Here is a 16,534-nt window from a genome sequence, read left to right on the forward strand (position 1 = left end):
AATCAATCTGCGAGCACTGGCTGGTGTGCGAAAGAAACTGAATCCGTTGGCATCTTCCTTCTTCTTCTATCTTCTCGATCTAATCTTCTTCTTCTTCTTCATTGGCGCGGAGATGTCCGAATGCAAGCGTGGGAAAGTTGAATCACCACGGCCTCGTTCTCTTTTGGCGTGTTGTTGTTCGTTATGCCTGGATACGATAGCCGTTCCTCATTGCTCATCCATCTCTTTCTCCCTATTTTCCCCCGTGCTCACTCATTGCCCATCTGGCATTCTATCATCCGGCCACATCGACGTGCTATCTAGCTGAGGCTGGCCCAAAATCCTTACCCAAGCTAGCCGACCGCTCTTCAACAGTCATGTCCGATGTCTGGCCCGCCACCAGCTCGTACATGCTAGAGCTCGATCACCGGAAGTATGACTTGAGCCAGCTAGCTAAGGCAGTGGACATTGCTGCCAAGGACAGAGATCAATCAGGGGATGAATATGGTGAGTACTTACGTTGAATGTCTCGAGTATTAATCAATTGACACCACCATGGTCATAGCCGTTGCCCTTCCTACACCCACGTGTTTTCATGTGCATACAAACACCGTCGAGGCCACCCTGCTACCACCAGATGCCAAAATCGAGTATTACGGGAGGGAACCTGAATCGAACCCTGCTTGGGAAATCTTCCAAACTATCGGGGAGCAGGTTGCGTCTGTTGTTCCATCTATGGAACGCATGCCGCTTGTGCCTTCGACCGCCAAACTTATACGCCAACCTCCCAACCCCGGAAACACAACCAGCTCGGCTGTTGGAGCCTGCCTCTATCTTCCTAAGCACGGCGACCGCTATCCTTTAGCCAGGCTTGAACTTCCGCCCATTGCTGAGCAAAAGGAATGGATGCCTTCAGCTACTGCTTGGGATATGCAGCACTGGATACACACGATTATTGCCCTTGACCCAGAGGCTAATACTACCCGAAAGGCTATCTATCGGGACGATAAGAAACGTGTTCACATGCAGACTGCAATTGACATATGTTGGGTCCCCGATGAAGGAGGTGAAGCGGACAGGGCAGAGATTAAACTGCTTGTTGTTTCTCGTATCTATTTGGACATATCATTCCTCTTCGACCCTCTTCCTGAAATCGGCAACGACATGCTCGGTTTCATTCTTCACTCCATCATTCCTTCACCTACTGCTACTACGTATGCATCCGAGTCGGAAGCTCGTGCTGCAGGTCTTCGCAACTTCTACACATGTCTAAAGCCAGCTCCTGACCTTCCATTCAACTTTCCTGCCAGCCGGCTACAACCAAGAGAGATGCTCTCAAAACTTTTGCCTTTTCAGGTACGAACTGTGAGATTACTCTTGGAACGGGAAGGAGCTCAGGGAGTCGGTAAGGCGGCGATCAGGACCAAAATGGATCCGGATGGGTTATGGAAAGGGTTAGACTGGGGAAACAATCTTGGTAAATTGGGGTATCGAAGAATTACTGGAAGTATGGTTCCAATCGATTCTTTAAAATCGGTCAATACCGATATCGAAGGGAAAGGGAAACAAAAAGCATATGAAGAGGAGGAAGACTATCACTATGTGTCAGGCATAACTGAGGAGGAAAGACAAAGATTGCCTACTTTGCTGGATCTGACTGGTGTACGTGGTACAATGCTTTGTGAAGAAATGGGTAAGTTGCAAACAGTACTGGTACATACTCCATCGCTTACTTTAGTTCAGGTCTTGGTAAGACTGTCGAGGCTATTGCATTGCTTTCCTTACACAGACACCCCCTCTCTACCCCTCGCAATATACCTTCGATGGCTCCTTTAGTTTCGACTGGAACTTCTCAGTCTAGCGCACATGCTCGCATTGCCAAGCAGCCAGTGCCTGTTATCAATTTGTTGGCAGGCATTCCTGGACTCCAAGATTTGGAAGTAAAAGATTGGGTTGAGAAGGAGAATATTGCCTTTGCTGGATGCCGGGCGTGGGACGAGCATTCCCAACTGGAAGTTACCGAAGTTGCGGTGAGTTACATCGTGTCGTGCTACCCGTCCATGAATTATAAACTGACCTTGATCTCAGGCAACTCTTATCGTAACGCCTCCCTCCCTTCTAAAACAGTGGGTCGCAGAAATTCAACGGCATGCTCCCACAATCCGTGTATGTGTATATGAGGGCTGGAAGTCCTTGCAACAGGGCGTAGAGAAACAACGTGATGCGCGTCGCAAGGCGCGTGCTCGCAAAGAGCTGGAAGAGAAAAAGCGTAAAGCTGCTGCATTCAGAGGTCAGACAAGGAGAAAGTATGCCAAGGGTAATAACGGGCTTGCCATCAAAGAGGAGAGTGATGAAGAGAATGATCAGGATGATGAGGAGGAGGGAACATTGCAACTGACTCAGAGGCAATTCGTAGACTATGTGAGGGCACATGACGTTGTCGTTACTACCTACCAGTGAGTGATCTAGGAGCTCTCGGTGTAGTTTTCTATGCTGATGCTTTTGGTCCAGCGACCGTAAGTCTGTGTCATGTCGACGATGTTGCAACTCTTTGATACCTAACGACAACCAGTCTCTCAAGACCTGAAGTTTGCATTACCAGTTCCAGCAAGAAGTCGTAGGTCTACTGCTAACTACCAATTGAACGACCGTCCCCGAAGTCCTCTCGTCATGGTAGAGTAAGTGGTCTAAAATGGGCGACATTGCATAATCTCTGACTGCTCGCAGATGGTGGCGAGTAATCATGGATGAAGTTCAATTACATGGTGACCAAACGGACGCAGCGTGAGTTCGATGTCTATTAGGCCAATTTTTGGCACGTAGGCTGAAGAAGAAGGCAGTAATATGGTCTCTCTAATCCCGAGGAAAAACTCTCTAGCAGTTTCTGGTACACCTGCCCGATCGGATATCAAAGACCTAATGGGTTCGCTGAAATTCTTGCGCGTGCCTGTTCTTCCAAATGATAATCGTCTATGGCATCGCCTGCAACAGCCCTCTATGCGACCTGCCTTTGAGGGTCTTTTCCGCAGTCTCGCGGTACGAACCACAAAGAAGGAAGTATCTGGCGAGTTCAACTTGCCTCACCAATCCCGATATGTTGTACCCATCGAACTTTCAGAGATTGAATTACATTATTACAATGACACTCTCGAAAGAGCTCGTGAAAGGCTCCACCTTCCTGCCAATTTCCGAGAAGCTCGCCCAGACGACTGGGTTTTGGATAGAAGTATGTTCCAAACCGTTCTTCGGAGTCTACGTCAGATCTGTACACACATCCAGGTGGGGCAGATGCAGTCCGGCACCGGGCGCGGAGACCAGAGGCTGAGATTGGGACGGACTTTGATGACAATGTCGGAGGCCCTGGAGAAAATGCGGGATGACCACTTACAAGAGACCTCCTCCGAGGCTCGACAGCAGGTGCGTATGAAATAAAGGGACTACGCGAATAGCTAATGCTATTACAGATGCGAATGATGATTCGTCAAGCTCAACTTACAGTGATGGATGACCAGAACGATTTGCGTCATCTTCAAGCCTTAGCAGTGAGTCATCTCTGGTGAGAATTTTAGCTAATTTTCCTAGCTCTATGAACGAGCTCGAGCTGCTGCAGAAAGCCACTTGGAACCTGCTCAGAAGCGTCTAAAATCATTACTGGATGAGAATGATGGAAATGACGAGGAAGAAGACGAGGAATTTGAGGATGAGATGTCAGAAAAACAACAGACTCAACAAGAAAAAGCGAGAGCCCTTGCCATCAAAACAGTCAAACACACGTGAGTCACCATTTCCATGGATATTTAGCTGATCAGAAAGTATCCGTGAACTCGACCTTATCATCCATCAATGTTGGTTCTTTGAGGGTGATGTGCGGCATGTACAGAAGGACGAGGAAAAAGAAGGTAAAGGACTCAATCGTTTCATGTTAGGACCGCACCAACATACTGATGGTCACCGTAGTTTACGCATACGCCCGTGCAGATGCCATTAGAAAGAGTATCCTTGCTCGACCGCTAAAGACTGCCAATATGTCGGTTGACCTTTTAAAGGGTTCTTTAACTCGTGGCCCGGCAGTAGTTCAGGTGAATGAGCTACAGACTACGGATTTAAAGAGAAAAGGTGGTATCTTGACGCACGATGTTATATCGCAAGCCAATGCGTTGCTCAGAATTATGAACGATAAGTCAGTATTGGATATGTGAATGACAGCCAAGTTGCTAAAACCTGGATGACAGTGCCTTACTGGTTTTCAATTGGCGTACTAAGATCGTCGACCTTTTGTCTTCGCCAATTGATGTCGACCCGACGGATGTACCCGATGGTCAAGGTCAAGAAGTCGAGAATCCTGAAGCCGAATACTATGCCGAGGCATTGAAAGCTCAGGGAGAAGGTAAGTCGGGTTCGAAAACCTTGATGGGTTTCAGTCAGCTGAAGATAAATAGTGGAAGCATATCTTATTGCATTCGCCGCAGCTGTTGCTGATCGCAGAGGTGTGCAATCTACCGATCGGCCTCGACTTCGTATAAGCTGACTGAGCGAACAGAATTCATGACTGAGACAAGAAGTTTACTCTCTACTCATGATTCTCGAATCGCAAAGCAGGTTAGTTCAGAGGCCTCAAAAAAAGTGTAGCCGTTTTAACTGAGTACTTTGCAGCGAAACACTAAAGCTGCCATGAATGCCCTCACCGATGTCGAAATGCCGAATGTGCCTGATGATATCGGTGAACAGGCGACAGTTCTTCTCAAAGAACGTCAGGTTTTCCGAGATGCTCGCATGAACGAAGGTTGCGAAAGGCCTCTCAAGGGTCTGCTGATGGACCTCAATGGTGCGTTTATATTATCTTGCTTTCGCTGACCAAGTAGCTATCATACATGGCCAACATAGACATGAAGAGATAGAAATTGCGAAGAGCATGGCTTCTATGCTCAAAAAATATATCGCTGAACAAAGTACGCCCTATAAGCCTTTTCAGTGTGACCTTTCTCTAATTATGGTATTAGCTGAGCTCGTCGAAAAGCTTAACAAGGAATTAGACATGTTCCGAGCAACTTTCAACCGCCGTGTTGTTTACTTTGCCTCTCTACAGGAGATCTCCGACTCTGTGATTTCTTTTCGTCATGTTTTCTTATCGCGTTTTCTTACGCCCAAATAGGTTACTGCACCCGAGTTCAAAGACTTAGGCAAGGATATACACGCTGCTGCGAAAGAAGTAAATGAGCTCGAGGTGAAATTGGCCAAAATGGCTGTGAAAGGTCGATATCTTCATTATCTTGGCACAAAACAGCACGAGGAAGAAGACATCAGAGAGGACTGCATCATCTGCTTCGGTTCATCCGATGATAACCAGGCCGTTCTGCTCCAATGTGGCCATTACTTCTGCTTGGTGCGTTATACTTTCACATTCCGAGAAGTGGCGCTAAATGCTTGGTCAGTCGTGCTACCGAGAGTATCGAAAGACTCCGGGAGGGAGGAAATGCCCATCATGCCGAATAAAAAGTGAGTGGCATACTGAACAATCAGGAGATTGTAATCTAACTATGGGGCGATAGTCAGCGACAAAGAGATTCAGCGCATCAAACTCAACCCTGCAAGAGCGGAAGCGGCGGATCCAATGGGCAAGCAACATCAGGAGTTTTCAGTACAGACACTCGCCCCTGCTGTCTCTGGCTCGAATGAGGCAGAGGAGGATACAACGCCAGAGGAACAGGAGCAGTTGAGAAGGGCTGCAGATCTTGAAAGGCTACGAATGATGGATGTAGAAAGAAGGAGGGCCGTCATGATGATGGATATGATGGGTGAATACGGTTCCAAGGTAGGTGCCACTGTCTTTTCCATGGAAAGAAAAGCAACTAAGGCCCAGTAGATTAACTTCTTAATCAAGCACCTTTTGTACTACAAATCCACGGAACCTGATAGTATGTTATCTATCGGTCTGCCTTCCACAAGGTTTTGCTGACACTTAGGAATAGCGCGACATGTCATCTTCTCTAACTGGTCTGACTCTCTCAACAGTATGCTTATAACTATTATTTTGAAGCATAGACATGCTGATCATCCGCCGCTGTAGTCGTTATGCAGGCTCTTCGACTCAATGGCATCTCATTTGCTTCTTTTGACCAGGGCAAAAAGCAAAAGGATGTTGTCGATCAGTTTCTCAGAGACGAGAGCATATCCGTGTTTTTGCTTCATGCCGAACGAGAAAGGTACGTGATGTTTTCGATGAACAAGCAAAGCTGACATTGTCTTCATATTGTAGCTCTGGCTTGACTTTGACAAGCTGTCATGTTGTTCATCTCCTTGAGCCGGTCTTAAGACACAGTTTTGAGTTACAAGGTATATCGTAATTATTGGACCGATTCGGCTTCTGACTAACGTTTCCTGCAGCTATCGGACGCGTTGATCGACTGGGCCAAGAAAAGGAAACTTCTGTATTCTGGTACGCTATTTTTTGCCGATGTCTGGAATAAAATCATTGACCGTATTTCTCTCACAGTTATGCTACAATGGACACTGTAGAATCTCGCATTCTTTCTCAAGGTGTACGAAATGGAACGTCTATATACCTTGCCGACGACACTGCGGATCAAGTGGTGGCTGAGATGCCGAATGTCGCAAGTGCAGCGCATAAGGGAGGAGATGTTGCTGCTGGTGGTAACGAAGAAGACCTATTAGGGTTGATTCTTTAGTTTTGCGATTTTGACCAGCAGATCAAAATAAATCAGAGTCAAGGTTGTATGTGTAGAATTAGATGTAAACTAGACAGAATTGCATGCCATAATGCGAATTGAGAGAAGGAAAGAAAAAACTACGCATAACCCCTCACGATCACTGCTACATTCTCTAGATTTATCTACTCAGGATCCACTACTTCACACAATGTACCTCCGCTCCTAACCTTACCCCAACCGATCAATCTCCAGTGCTTGTCAATTCGCCTACTCAAAGCAATCTTCTCGCCCTTTTCACAGCACGCCGGTGTTGTCAATGCGATAGAGACGTCACCACCCTTCACCGCTGTGATCCTACCACCAGTTTGACTCGCTCCAATGTTAACGAACAATGTCTCGCCAACCACGAGCTTGCCAACCTTGGCCTTTTTGCTGTCGTCTGTCTTGACACCAAGCAATCGACGGAGCAAGAATACTTCTGCTCGGATTTCGACGTAGATGGAAGGGCCCTTGCCAACCGAAGACATGACCATACCGAGCAATCTGTCGGCACGACAGAGAGCGGGGTCAACAAGGGTACCGACACCGATAAGACCACCGGGAACGGCAAATTGAAGATGGTTCTGCTCAGCGTGGAGGGAGACGATTCGAGATCGCAAAGGTCGACAAGTGCAGATACCGTTGGCATCCCTGGTAATAAGACCAGGTCGGATCTCGACTTCTTGGCCAATCTTGAAGACACCCTGCAAGATACTTCCACCAGCGACACCACCCTTCAACTCCTCGACACCGGCACCAGGTTTGTTAACGTCAAACGATCGGATAACGACCATACGGGGGTCGGCACTAAAGTCGTAGTTGGGGGGGGCAATGTTGCAGATAGCGGCGACGACGGCGTCAATGTTGAATTTGAGCTGGGCGGAGACGGGAATGATAGGAGCGAGACGAGCGGTGGTACCTGCGTGGATGATTAGCTCCTCATTCATTGTATTTTTGGCCGACTCCAACAAAAATCGCAAAACATACCCTCAACAAACTTCTTGATACTCTCGCAGTGCTCCATAGCTTCACTCTCCCTGACCAAATCCATCTTGTTTTGCAAAATGACAATGTTTTTGGGGTCGACACCAATGATTTCAAGGGCAGCGAGATGTTCACCTGTTTGAGGCTGGGGACAAGATTCGTTACCGGCGATAAGGAGGAGAGCACCATTCATGACGGCGGCACCAGTAAGCATGGTAGCCATCAGAATGTCGTGACCAGGACAATCGACAAAGGAGACGTGTCTAACCAAGAAAAACGTTAGAATCGTTGGCGATAAAAGAAAAACGACGATAAGACATACCTCTGCAAGTCCATCCGTCCATCACATCCTGGCCTTTCACATTTGGGATGAGCCTCTTTGCTGGAAGGGTAAGATTTGAAGCAGGAAGGTGGGGGGCAATCGGGGTTTTGACATTTATAAATCTGCCCCTTTTTGTCAGCCATGACTCTTGGGTAGAAAAGCCACCAGAAACATCCAGGTCTCCCGCGTTTCGCCACCACTATACGCTCCTCTAGTGCACATCGTCCTCTGCCTGTGACTTTTTAACGCATCCTTTCACCTGGTCTGGCTCCTTCTACCATGACTCTTGCGTAATACTTCAAAACACTAGACCAAACGACATACCTTGGCATTGGCGTAACCGAGCTTGATAGTGATATTTCGTTCCAACTCATTCTTGAATCTAACAGTCTGAACTCCAGAGATGGCTCGGACGGTCGAAGATTTACCGTGCGCGACATGACCAATGGTACCAATGTTGATCTATAAACCGGGTGGACAAATGACTCATCAGCTCACAATCCTTCCATCTCATCCTTTTCCAAATTTCCCGACTTGTCCACCAGCGAACGGGCACGATGAGGAAAACGACATACGGTAGCCTGCTTGGAGATCACTTCGGGGCTCAAAGCCGTGAGCTTGGTGACATCCACTTGGACCTCCTGAACGGGCTCTGAAGGTCCGGAAGATGCTGCCGCAATAGGGTCATTGATAGCGGACATGATTTTGAAGGGCGATCCTTGTATTCCTGCAGTTGCCTTTTCTTCCTTCTTCTCGAATTGACTATGGCTTTCTATGGGCCTTGCAAGTGTATCGCTGAGTTTTGGGGAAAGAGTTTGGCTCTTTATAGGCGTTTTTTTAGGATGTAGAGATGGAAGATTGAATTTGTCTCTGGTGGACGAGGAAGACAATGGGAATAATCAACTCGCCGCCAATTCCCAATCTGCCACACTCACCTCAGCAGCGGCATTATCCGGCATTACACTCTTCCCCTCTATAAACTCTCTCCGCGCCTTTTCCCGCTATTTCTCTTCTCCTCATCCTTCCAATTCATTAAAAAATGATGATACACCTCGGTTGCAGAGACCTGAACCTCGCGCCCCGTGTTCACAAGAACCCGGGTTGATGCGATGGATCGTGACTTCTGCCGTCCGGCAACCACAATCCTTGTTATTATAGGGACGGTTGTATTTACGGTCTGAACCTTAATGCTGGAAGGTTGTTTTGTCTTTGGACTGTTGCTTATATATGCTCCGCTTCGATTATTTGTGCTGCGTGATGGAAAGCATGTTTTTGCGCTCATGCAATGTTGGAATGTCCTCCAGCTTGCGTTTACCCAGCGGTACATATACCGTTCGCGAACCAAACGTCTGCTTCAATTACTTGCATCTTTCATCTCTTCTCAAAACCCCTAATTAATTACATTACTTTCCCCTCTATTTGTTCAACCACAAATATATAAAGGTATGCACACATATGTGAAGGTGTGCTTAAGCGGCGATACCGCTGCGAATACCATTAGCTTTGAATGGTAGCATCGATAGGTGACGAGACTTACATGACACCGCAGGCAAGACGGGCACCTGCATTGCCAGTCTTCAGGGACTCCTCGTTGCCGCCCTTGCCGAGATCGTCAGTACCGGCGTGGACGACCATACTTCGACCAATGATGGAGTGAGGGCCGAAGAGGGAGATGACCTTGTCTGTAGACGTTTGATTTTTAGCATTGTACAACACGGGCGCAGACACTTACCGGAAATGTCAACCATAGCGACACCGCAGCCGTTCGTTTGGACGTTACCTATGTATACAGTCAGCAAACGCAATCAATACTGAAATGACAACGGGCACATACCGAGGTCACCAACGTGCCTCTCGGCGGCAGTGGGACCACCGTGGTTCTTGTGGAAGGGGTTGTAATGGGGACCGGCAGAAGTACAGCCGTTGGTGTTGTCTCCAAACTCGTGGACGTGGAAGCCTCGCTTGGCGTCAGCGTCGAGGTTCTTGATCTGATCAGTGATTATCACGTCAGCAATTGGATGTCACTCGCCGGTGAATCAAATGACGTACCTCACCCGAGACGCAAACGGGAGCGCCTTCCGAGTCCTGGGTAAAAGTTATAGTACCGTAGACGTGGGAGTCACCCTTGAGGACAGCAACAGCCTATATGGTTATTTCGCATTTGTTTGGATGAAACATTGTAGTGCGACAAATGAGCACGTGGATGTGTGATCGGTGGAGTTGTGCCGAGTAAGAAGGGCGGTGTAGTTTGTGATTGCGCAATAAGATAGGGGAGAACGATGGGCGGGAGAGCGCGTAGACCCGAGAGGTGGGAGAGACAGGAGGAGGAACCTGCGGTCAGCGACATTCCAGCCTAGCGGGAAGGGGCTACTGCACGTACCTTGACCATTTTGACTAGATAGAGTTCCTGTAATTTGGTGAAGCAGAAGATATGGATGAGAGGCTTTAAGACGTATTGGATGAAGAGTTGAGGCGTATTTGGTGGGACGATGAGGCCTTTTCTACGCTCCTTCCCGCCCGCTGACACCACTCGCCACCCGCTAGCCGCCATCGGCCGATACGCAAACGCCGGATAGCCGAGTGTGGCACCTCCACCCCGCGCATGATCGTCGACGCGACGCGCAGCTCGGTGGAGGTCGGTAGTCACTGGCACGCGATCTGTACATATTATGCATACGATCCACCGTGCAGGCAACCCATATACATGCAGCATAGCCATATCTCACTCTGCGTCCAGCACCTCCACCCGTTCGAGGTACGACTCGGGCACCAACCCGACAGCTTCGCTCCTATGCACCTTTCCATCCTCAACCCGCATCCTTCGGGCAATAACCCATCCCGGGTTTCCATTCCCCCGACCAGTGAGCAGCAGCAGCTCCCCTTCATCCACAGACATTTCACTGGCACCCATCCCCTCGAACATGTAGGCCGCTCGGTATAACCCCGCAGGCTCGAGCGACGGCGACAGAGGAGGTAGTATCTTGTAGGCATAGCCAGAGGCATCCGGTTCGGATGGTTGTGGGGAAGAATAGTAGTCTTCATCGGCATCACCGTCAACCACATCCACTTGATCATTTACTGCGCCCCCATCTTCTGCCTCGTTCTGTTTCCCAAATCGTGATCTCCATCCGAAGAAGCCAAACCCTCCCCATCCACCTGCGTTATCGTCTTTCTCTTCCTCCAGCGGCTTCTCCTCGCCCCAGCGTGTTTCCGGGTCATTCGGACTGCCCCATTTCTCCTCCTCGTAATTTCGCCCATGGTATCGATCGTCCGTCTTGTGGTATGCGAAATCGCGCACGACAATTGATCGAACGGTGGCGGCCAGCCCAGCTTGATACGGTGAAAGCACAGGCTTGCCATCATCAGCCTGGTCCACTTTTTTTGGGCCATCTCCATCTGGGAGCCCTTCCAGCCCTAAAGAATCACCGTCATCATCCGTCTGTAACTGAGAATGTTCGGGTATTGTCGGTACACCTTCTCCAGCGTCTGCTGCCTCTTTGCTTCCTTCTTCCTCGTCATCATCTCCAGGCAATGCAACGTTCGTACCGAGCAAGCTCCTCCTTCTCACATTTGAAGCAGCCTTGCCTCTCGAAGGGCTTGAAGCAGCTGACTCGCTGCGTCTTCTTCCACTAGCAGCAGGCGAAGCCGTGCGTGATGGCGGCGTGGAAGGAGAGTGCGAAAAAGCAGCCGACGATGGGCGAGAGGAAGCTGGCGATACAGGAGCCGCACGGATGGAAAGAAGGTAGGAATCGGTTTGAGGCGATCCGGGAGTTTCAAACTTGGCCTCTGAGCGTGAAGTTGAAGATTCAGCAGCCTCAGACGAACAAGGTATTTCAACCGCTGTATGGTGTCATCAGCTTTTTTTTGCAAACAAAGGATGCAAACGTAACATACCAGGTCGAAGCCCTATGCCTCCGCCATTGGTCAAAGTATGAGAATCTGACATTTTGAATTTGCAAACTCCTAGTCGAGCAACGCCGGATCTTTAGGTATTTAGGCTCACAAAGCAATTTAGATGTGGGCGTTATGTGTCACGAGTCTGACGGGTGAGAAGAAGTGTGGCGAGAGAGGAGTGGATAACAGGCGGAGGATAGCAGGGAGGCGCAAGTGGATGTGGCCGGGCTGTGAGCACTATGGGCTGTGGGTTCTGTATGGCGTGCTGGTGTTCCCACGTAGTTGCAGGCCCCAACGGGCGACGAAACTCAAAAGAACAACAACTGAAACATCCCCGGGCGCCGCGCGCCTAGTCCTCCTCCGGGGTAAATAAGCGGCGCCGTGCCTATTGAACAAATTCCTGTTAGTCACGCATCGAGGACGATGCGCAAAATGTGTTCGAATCGATATTTATTTGTCCCTTTGGCTATTTTCGCTGTTTACAAAAAGAAGTCTTGGATCGACATCTTGCCAACTGCTGCCGGCACTTGTTCAAAAGCGGCAAGGTTACGTCTTATATTCACATCGGCTAAACAACAACTTGGGAAAAATGTCTGCCAATTCCGCCCCTCAGCCTGCTCAATCCGAGTCTCTCGAATCCTCAACCATCCTCCTCCCTCCCTCCGGCGGTGACGTTTCTCCCTCCGCTGGTGGTGGCCGTGCCAGCAAATCCTCTTTCGGCTATGAATCAACCATGTCATTACTTGTAGACTCTCTTAAAGACAGGTTACTTTTTGCCGTACCCAAGAAGGGCAGATTGCACGAAAAATGCTTGGAATTGTTAAACGGTGCGGACATCAAGTACAATAGGGCTCATCGATTGGATGTTGCTCTTGTGCAAAACATGCCCATTGCTCTGTGAGTACTTTGTCCTTCTGTCGGTTTAGCGACTGGCTCTGCATCTGTTCATTTGTACTACACGATCTGCATCCTCGCACGTGCGCTAACGTTAATCCCAGTGTGTTCCTCCCCGCTGCCGACATTCCTCGATTTGTTGCCCTTGGTTCCGTCGCTCTCGGTATCACCGGACAAGATGTTATCGCCGAATCCACCCACGCCCCTCTCATCACCGAGCTCCTCCCACTCGGTTTCGGCAAGTGCAAGCTTCAGGTCCAGGTGCCCGTGACCGGTCCTATCCAGACACTTGAAGGCTTGTCCGGTGCCAGAATTGCGACCAGCTTCGAGGTCCTTGCCGGAGAGCTCTTCAACGGTCCTAACGGTGTCGACGCCAAGGTTGGCAAGGGAAAGACCAGCGTCGAGTATGTTGGTGGTAGTGTCGAGGCTGCTTGTGCCTTGGGTATGGCCGACGGCATCGTCGACCTTGTCGGTAAGCGTGTTTGATGCCAATGCCTACAAGGAACAGCTGCTTAATGATGTAACAGAATCTGGCGACACTATGCGAGCCGCTGGCCTCCACGCTATTCACACCCTCATGAGCTCTGAAGCCGTTCTCATCACTTCCGCTACACCCCACCCCAACCTCACCCCCTCACTTGCCAGCTTTATCCCCTTGATCAAGTCTCGTTTCGCGGGTGTCCTTGCGTCTAAACGATACGTCTACGCTTCATACAACATTCAGCGTTCAAATCTTGCAAAGGCTCTTACCATCACTCCGGGAAGGAGAGCTCCTACAGTCAGCCCCTTGGATGAGAATGGATGGGTTGCTGTCAGTGCGATGGTAGAGAGGAAGGAGGTTGCCAAGGTTATGGATGAGCTGGAAAGGACCGGTGCTGAGGATATCTTGATCATGGCTTTGGACAACTGTAGGGTTGGTGTTTAGAGTATCATGTCATAGAGCTTGCATGTAGCCATTTATGCTATAAATACTTGTCGATTACTAAAATAGATCCCGTCAGTCATCTACTGCCAACAAGTCATTTTCAAGCGCTTAATTCCAAGATTACAAATCTTCTTACTACGTCGCTGCTGTACTGGTACATGCCCAGATTCTTACCCGAGACACACGTCTTAAACAGGAAGCGTTACATAATCGACTCTAACCTATGACGCCAGCAGATGATGTTTTGTTTTCGTTGGTCTGTGTGTCGCGGCTTGCGTCGTAGTTCTACGTATGATTGAGCCTTGATGGGTGCACATTATAGTCATAGTTCCTTTGTAAAGTCGGCCTTGTAATAATAATCAGAATTCCGGCGATAGATAGAGACGGAGCGACACCATGACTTCTGTTCCTCCACCGTACTCATCCCGCGATCACGCACAAGGCAAGTCTTCCCTCGCCTCCACTCTCGCTCTCCACCTAATAGGGATCCATGGCTCATCCTCGTTTCCTCCACAGCTCAGCCTGGGCCTCAGTCGAGCAACGTATCATCAAGCTCCCCGACTCAGGAATTCTCAGAAACCACTTCAGTCTGCCTAGAATGGAAAATCACTGGTCTAAAGTCGATGTACGAGGGCACGCGAGGCGAGCAGAAATCGTAAATCGAGTTTGTCAACAGCATAGTCATAAGAGCACGACTGATTGTCCTAACAGGAAATGCGTTAAATCAGCAGTGTTTGGAGATGTTGATACAACTTGGGAGACTCTATTCTACGCCAACTCGGGAGCTTCCCACCAGACCGCAGGCGATCACGTTAGTCTGTACCTTTCATGTGTGGTGAGTTGCCATCTCAGCCAAAGTGGGTGGAGCTGCCTCTAAAAACCTCTATGCCTCCAGCCCACCTCCCAAGAACGCAACTCAAAGCTAGCAGGACAGTGGACCAGAAAGGGCCTTTGGTGGTTCAAATTCGAAATCAGGCCAGCTCCCACTGCTGCGAACCCCAAGCCCGACCCTATCGCTTCAAAGGACGCTTCCGATCATACATTTGCTGTGAAGACTGCGAACTGGGGCTGGCAGGCCTTTGCGAAAAGGGATCTCGTGTTCTTACATCCATCCGTTATGGCGGCCGACTCTTTCGTGATTGTGTGTACAATCCAAGCGCAACCTCAACCCCCGGCCGGCTTCTGGCTGGGTGTCGGGCTACAGCCTGGGCAAGGAGTGGGTGTCAATACGAGAGGTATCGGAAGCGGCGGCGGCCTTAGTGCATGGTCTACCGAACATGGATATGGAGGAGTGGCAGGAGGTACCACGGCTGGTGGCGGGGCGCGAAAAGTTGTACCGAAAGAGTTGATCACATCTGTCGGTTCGCTGTTGGACGATCCTTGTAAGGTTTACGGTTATGTCTTGAGATCTATGCTGACGAATTTCAGTGTACTCTGATGTCGAATTTATAATACCGTCCAGGAGGGGAATGCCGCCAAAGAAAATATATGCCATCAAGAAAATGCTCGAACGATGGGATTACTTTGAAGCAATGTTTAATGGTGGCTTTGGGGAGGAAGAAAGAGCTATTGCCGAAGACGTGCGTATTCGTTCGTGTGGCGATGTTTTTGTTATCGCGAGTCTGACGAAACCCATAGGAGGATTATAACGATGATGAGCTCGACATACTATCCGATTCGGACATGGGAGATGAGAGTGGTATTTTTGAAGATGAGGAGGCGCCAGAGTCGCCAGAACTTGGCGGCCTTACGACCACAACCAGCCGAGCTAGCTCGACACCGCCACTCAACCAACACCGACATATAGCCTCATCCGACTTTACAGGTAAACCAGAAGCCGGAGACGATGATGGCGAGAAGGCAACCATACCAGGGGGCCTTGGTAACCCTGTCGAACTTGGAAACAGACAGCCTGAAGGTAATCAAGAAGGAAAAATTGACGAAGAAGGCACGATAAACAAGGAAGTCAGAGATGAGGGTCGTACGGGCAAGAAGAAGGAAGTCTTGGGACCAAAGAAGACTCGAATTGTCATTAGAGACGCTGCGTGGTGCACATGGTGGGCGCTTCTCTACTGGGTAAGCAAGACCAAGTACACAATTGGCGCCATGTTGACCAACAGATAGATCTATACCGACGTTATTTACTTTGCTCCTCTAAGCTCTTCTTTCGAGCATGACCCCAAGAACATGGGTGCGACCGCTCCTGATACAGATTCCGAAGAGCCGCAGACTCGATTAGACTGGATTCATCGGTGGATGGCTGAGCATGATATTGACCTTCAGCCCGACCCTTCATCGTCGTCAGCTTTCTCTTCGTCATTCTACGAACTTCATCTTGGTCCCCGACCGGTCTCTGCCAAATCAATCTATCGCCTCGCCGATAAACTGGGTCTTTTACCGCTCAAACTTCGCGCTTTCCAGCATATCTGTAGCCAGCTCACAGCCCGCAATGTTCCGGCAGAAGTATTCAGCAGATTCAGCTCAACATTCGAAGACATCAGGAAGGTTGAGGTGGCGTGTTTCTTGAAGAATTGGGCTGAGATTAAGAAGAGTGAAACGATGATGCAAATCTGGAAGAACATTAGGCATGGCAAGCATGTGGGCTTTGAAGAAGGTAAGTCGAGAGCGGTCGCTACTTGGTTCACATGAATTGCTGACAGTGCCGCGTCCCAGTTTGGCCCCTGATTGTCGGACAACTTGACTTTAAGCCTGCAGTTTGATCCTAGGGGTGCATCTTTTTGTAGCAATACTGTAATTCTCTTGACGTTTATGTATCCACTGTGTAAAATGAGATGGAGACATCTTTGCAAGTGGATTTAAATGTTGCGG

At 49.3% G+C, this 16,534-nt stretch overlaps 6 protein-coding genes across 6 annotated transcripts; 3 read left to right on the plus strand and 3 right to left on the minus strand.

Moving 5' to 3' along the window:
• The first annotated feature begins 198 nt into the window (after positions 1-198).
• CND01470 (hypothetical protein) lies at positions 199-6,997 on the plus strand. Its single transcript, XM_024656971.1, has 27 exons — positions 199-486; positions 545-1,672; positions 1,723-2,009; positions 2,068-2,435; positions 2,491-2,495; positions 2,561-2,657; positions 2,707-2,763; positions 2,820-3,396; positions 3,444-3,521; positions 3,562-3,752; positions 3,793-3,878; positions 3,937-4,159; positions 4,212-4,366; positions 4,419-4,466; positions 4,520-4,578; positions 4,633-4,804; positions 4,842-4,928; positions 4,980-5,080; positions 5,132-5,362; positions 5,412-5,475; positions 5,529-5,791; positions 5,843-5,894; positions 5,949-5,990; positions 6,047-6,182; positions 6,236-6,312; positions 6,364-6,415; positions 6,473-6,997. The coding sequence occupies exons 1-27, from the start codon at positions 357-359 to the stop codon at positions 6,663-6,665; spliced, it is 4,959 nt and encodes a 1,652-aa protein (XP_024512681.1). The 5' UTR covers positions 199-356; the 3' UTR covers positions 6,666-6,997.
• Positions 6,733-8,840, minus strand: CND01480 (eukaryotic translation initiation factor 2 gamma, putative). The gene is made up of 5 exons (XM_570286.1): positions 8,568-8,840; positions 8,317-8,454; positions 7,993-8,114; positions 7,674-7,933; positions 6,733-7,605 (listed from the first exon to the last, which is right to left on the minus strand). Exons 1-5 carry the CDS (start codon positions 8,691-8,693, stop codon positions 6,830-6,832), a joined length of 1,422 nt encoding a protein of 473 aa, XP_570286.1. The 5' UTR covers positions 8,694-8,840; the 3' UTR covers positions 6,733-6,829.
• A 500-nt stretch (positions 8,841-9,340) lies between these two features.
• On the minus strand, positions 9,341-10,459 carry CND01490 (copper zinc superoxide dismutase). The gene is made up of 6 exons (XM_570285.1): positions 10,373-10,459; positions 10,042-10,134; positions 9,827-9,980; positions 9,725-9,772; positions 9,530-9,674; positions 9,341-9,477 (listed from the first exon to the last, which is right to left on the minus strand). Exons 1-6 carry the CDS (start codon positions 10,379-10,381, stop codon positions 9,462-9,464), a joined length of 465 nt encoding a protein of 154 aa, XP_570285.1. The 5' UTR covers positions 10,382-10,459; the 3' UTR covers positions 9,341-9,461.
• Positions 10,460-10,660: 201 nt separating this feature from the next.
• Positions 10,661-12,172, minus strand: CND01500 (hypothetical protein). The gene is made up of 2 exons (XM_570284.1): positions 11,887-12,172; positions 10,661-11,832 (listed from the first exon to the last, which is right to left on the minus strand). Exons 1-2 carry the CDS (start codon positions 11,936-11,938, stop codon positions 10,715-10,717), a joined length of 1,170 nt encoding a protein of 389 aa, XP_570284.1. The 5' UTR covers positions 11,939-12,172; the 3' UTR covers positions 10,661-10,714.
• Positions 12,173-12,356: 184 nt separating this feature from the next.
• On the plus strand, positions 12,357-13,760 carry CND01510 (ATP phosphoribosyltransferase, putative). The gene is made up of 3 exons (XM_570283.2): positions 12,357-12,783; positions 12,885-13,252; positions 13,308-13,760. The coding sequence occupies exons 1-3, from the start codon at positions 12,476-12,478 to the stop codon at positions 13,703-13,705; spliced, it is 1,074 nt and encodes a 357-aa protein (XP_570283.1). The 5' UTR covers positions 12,357-12,475; the 3' UTR covers positions 13,706-13,760.
• Positions 13,761-14,015: 255 nt separating this feature from the next.
• On the plus strand, positions 14,016-16,485 carry CND01520 (hypothetical protein). The gene is made up of 8 exons (XM_570401.2): positions 14,016-14,147; positions 14,222-14,360; positions 14,417-14,540; positions 14,601-15,087; positions 15,134-15,285; positions 15,344-15,781; positions 15,830-16,319; positions 16,379-16,485. The coding sequence occupies exons 1-8, from the start codon at positions 14,102-14,104 to the stop codon at positions 16,423-16,425; spliced, it is 1,923 nt and encodes a 640-aa protein (XP_570401.1). The 5' UTR covers positions 14,016-14,101; the 3' UTR covers positions 16,426-16,485.
• Positions 16,486-16,534: the final 49 nt, after the last annotated feature.

The sequence above is a fragment of the Cryptococcus neoformans genome, assembly GCF_000091045.1.
Source record: "Cryptococcus neoformans var. neoformans JEC21 chromosome 4 sequence".
Taxonomy (NCBI): Eukaryota; Fungi; Basidiomycota; class Tremellomycetes; order Tremellales; family Cryptococcaceae; genus Cryptococcus; species Cryptococcus deneoformans.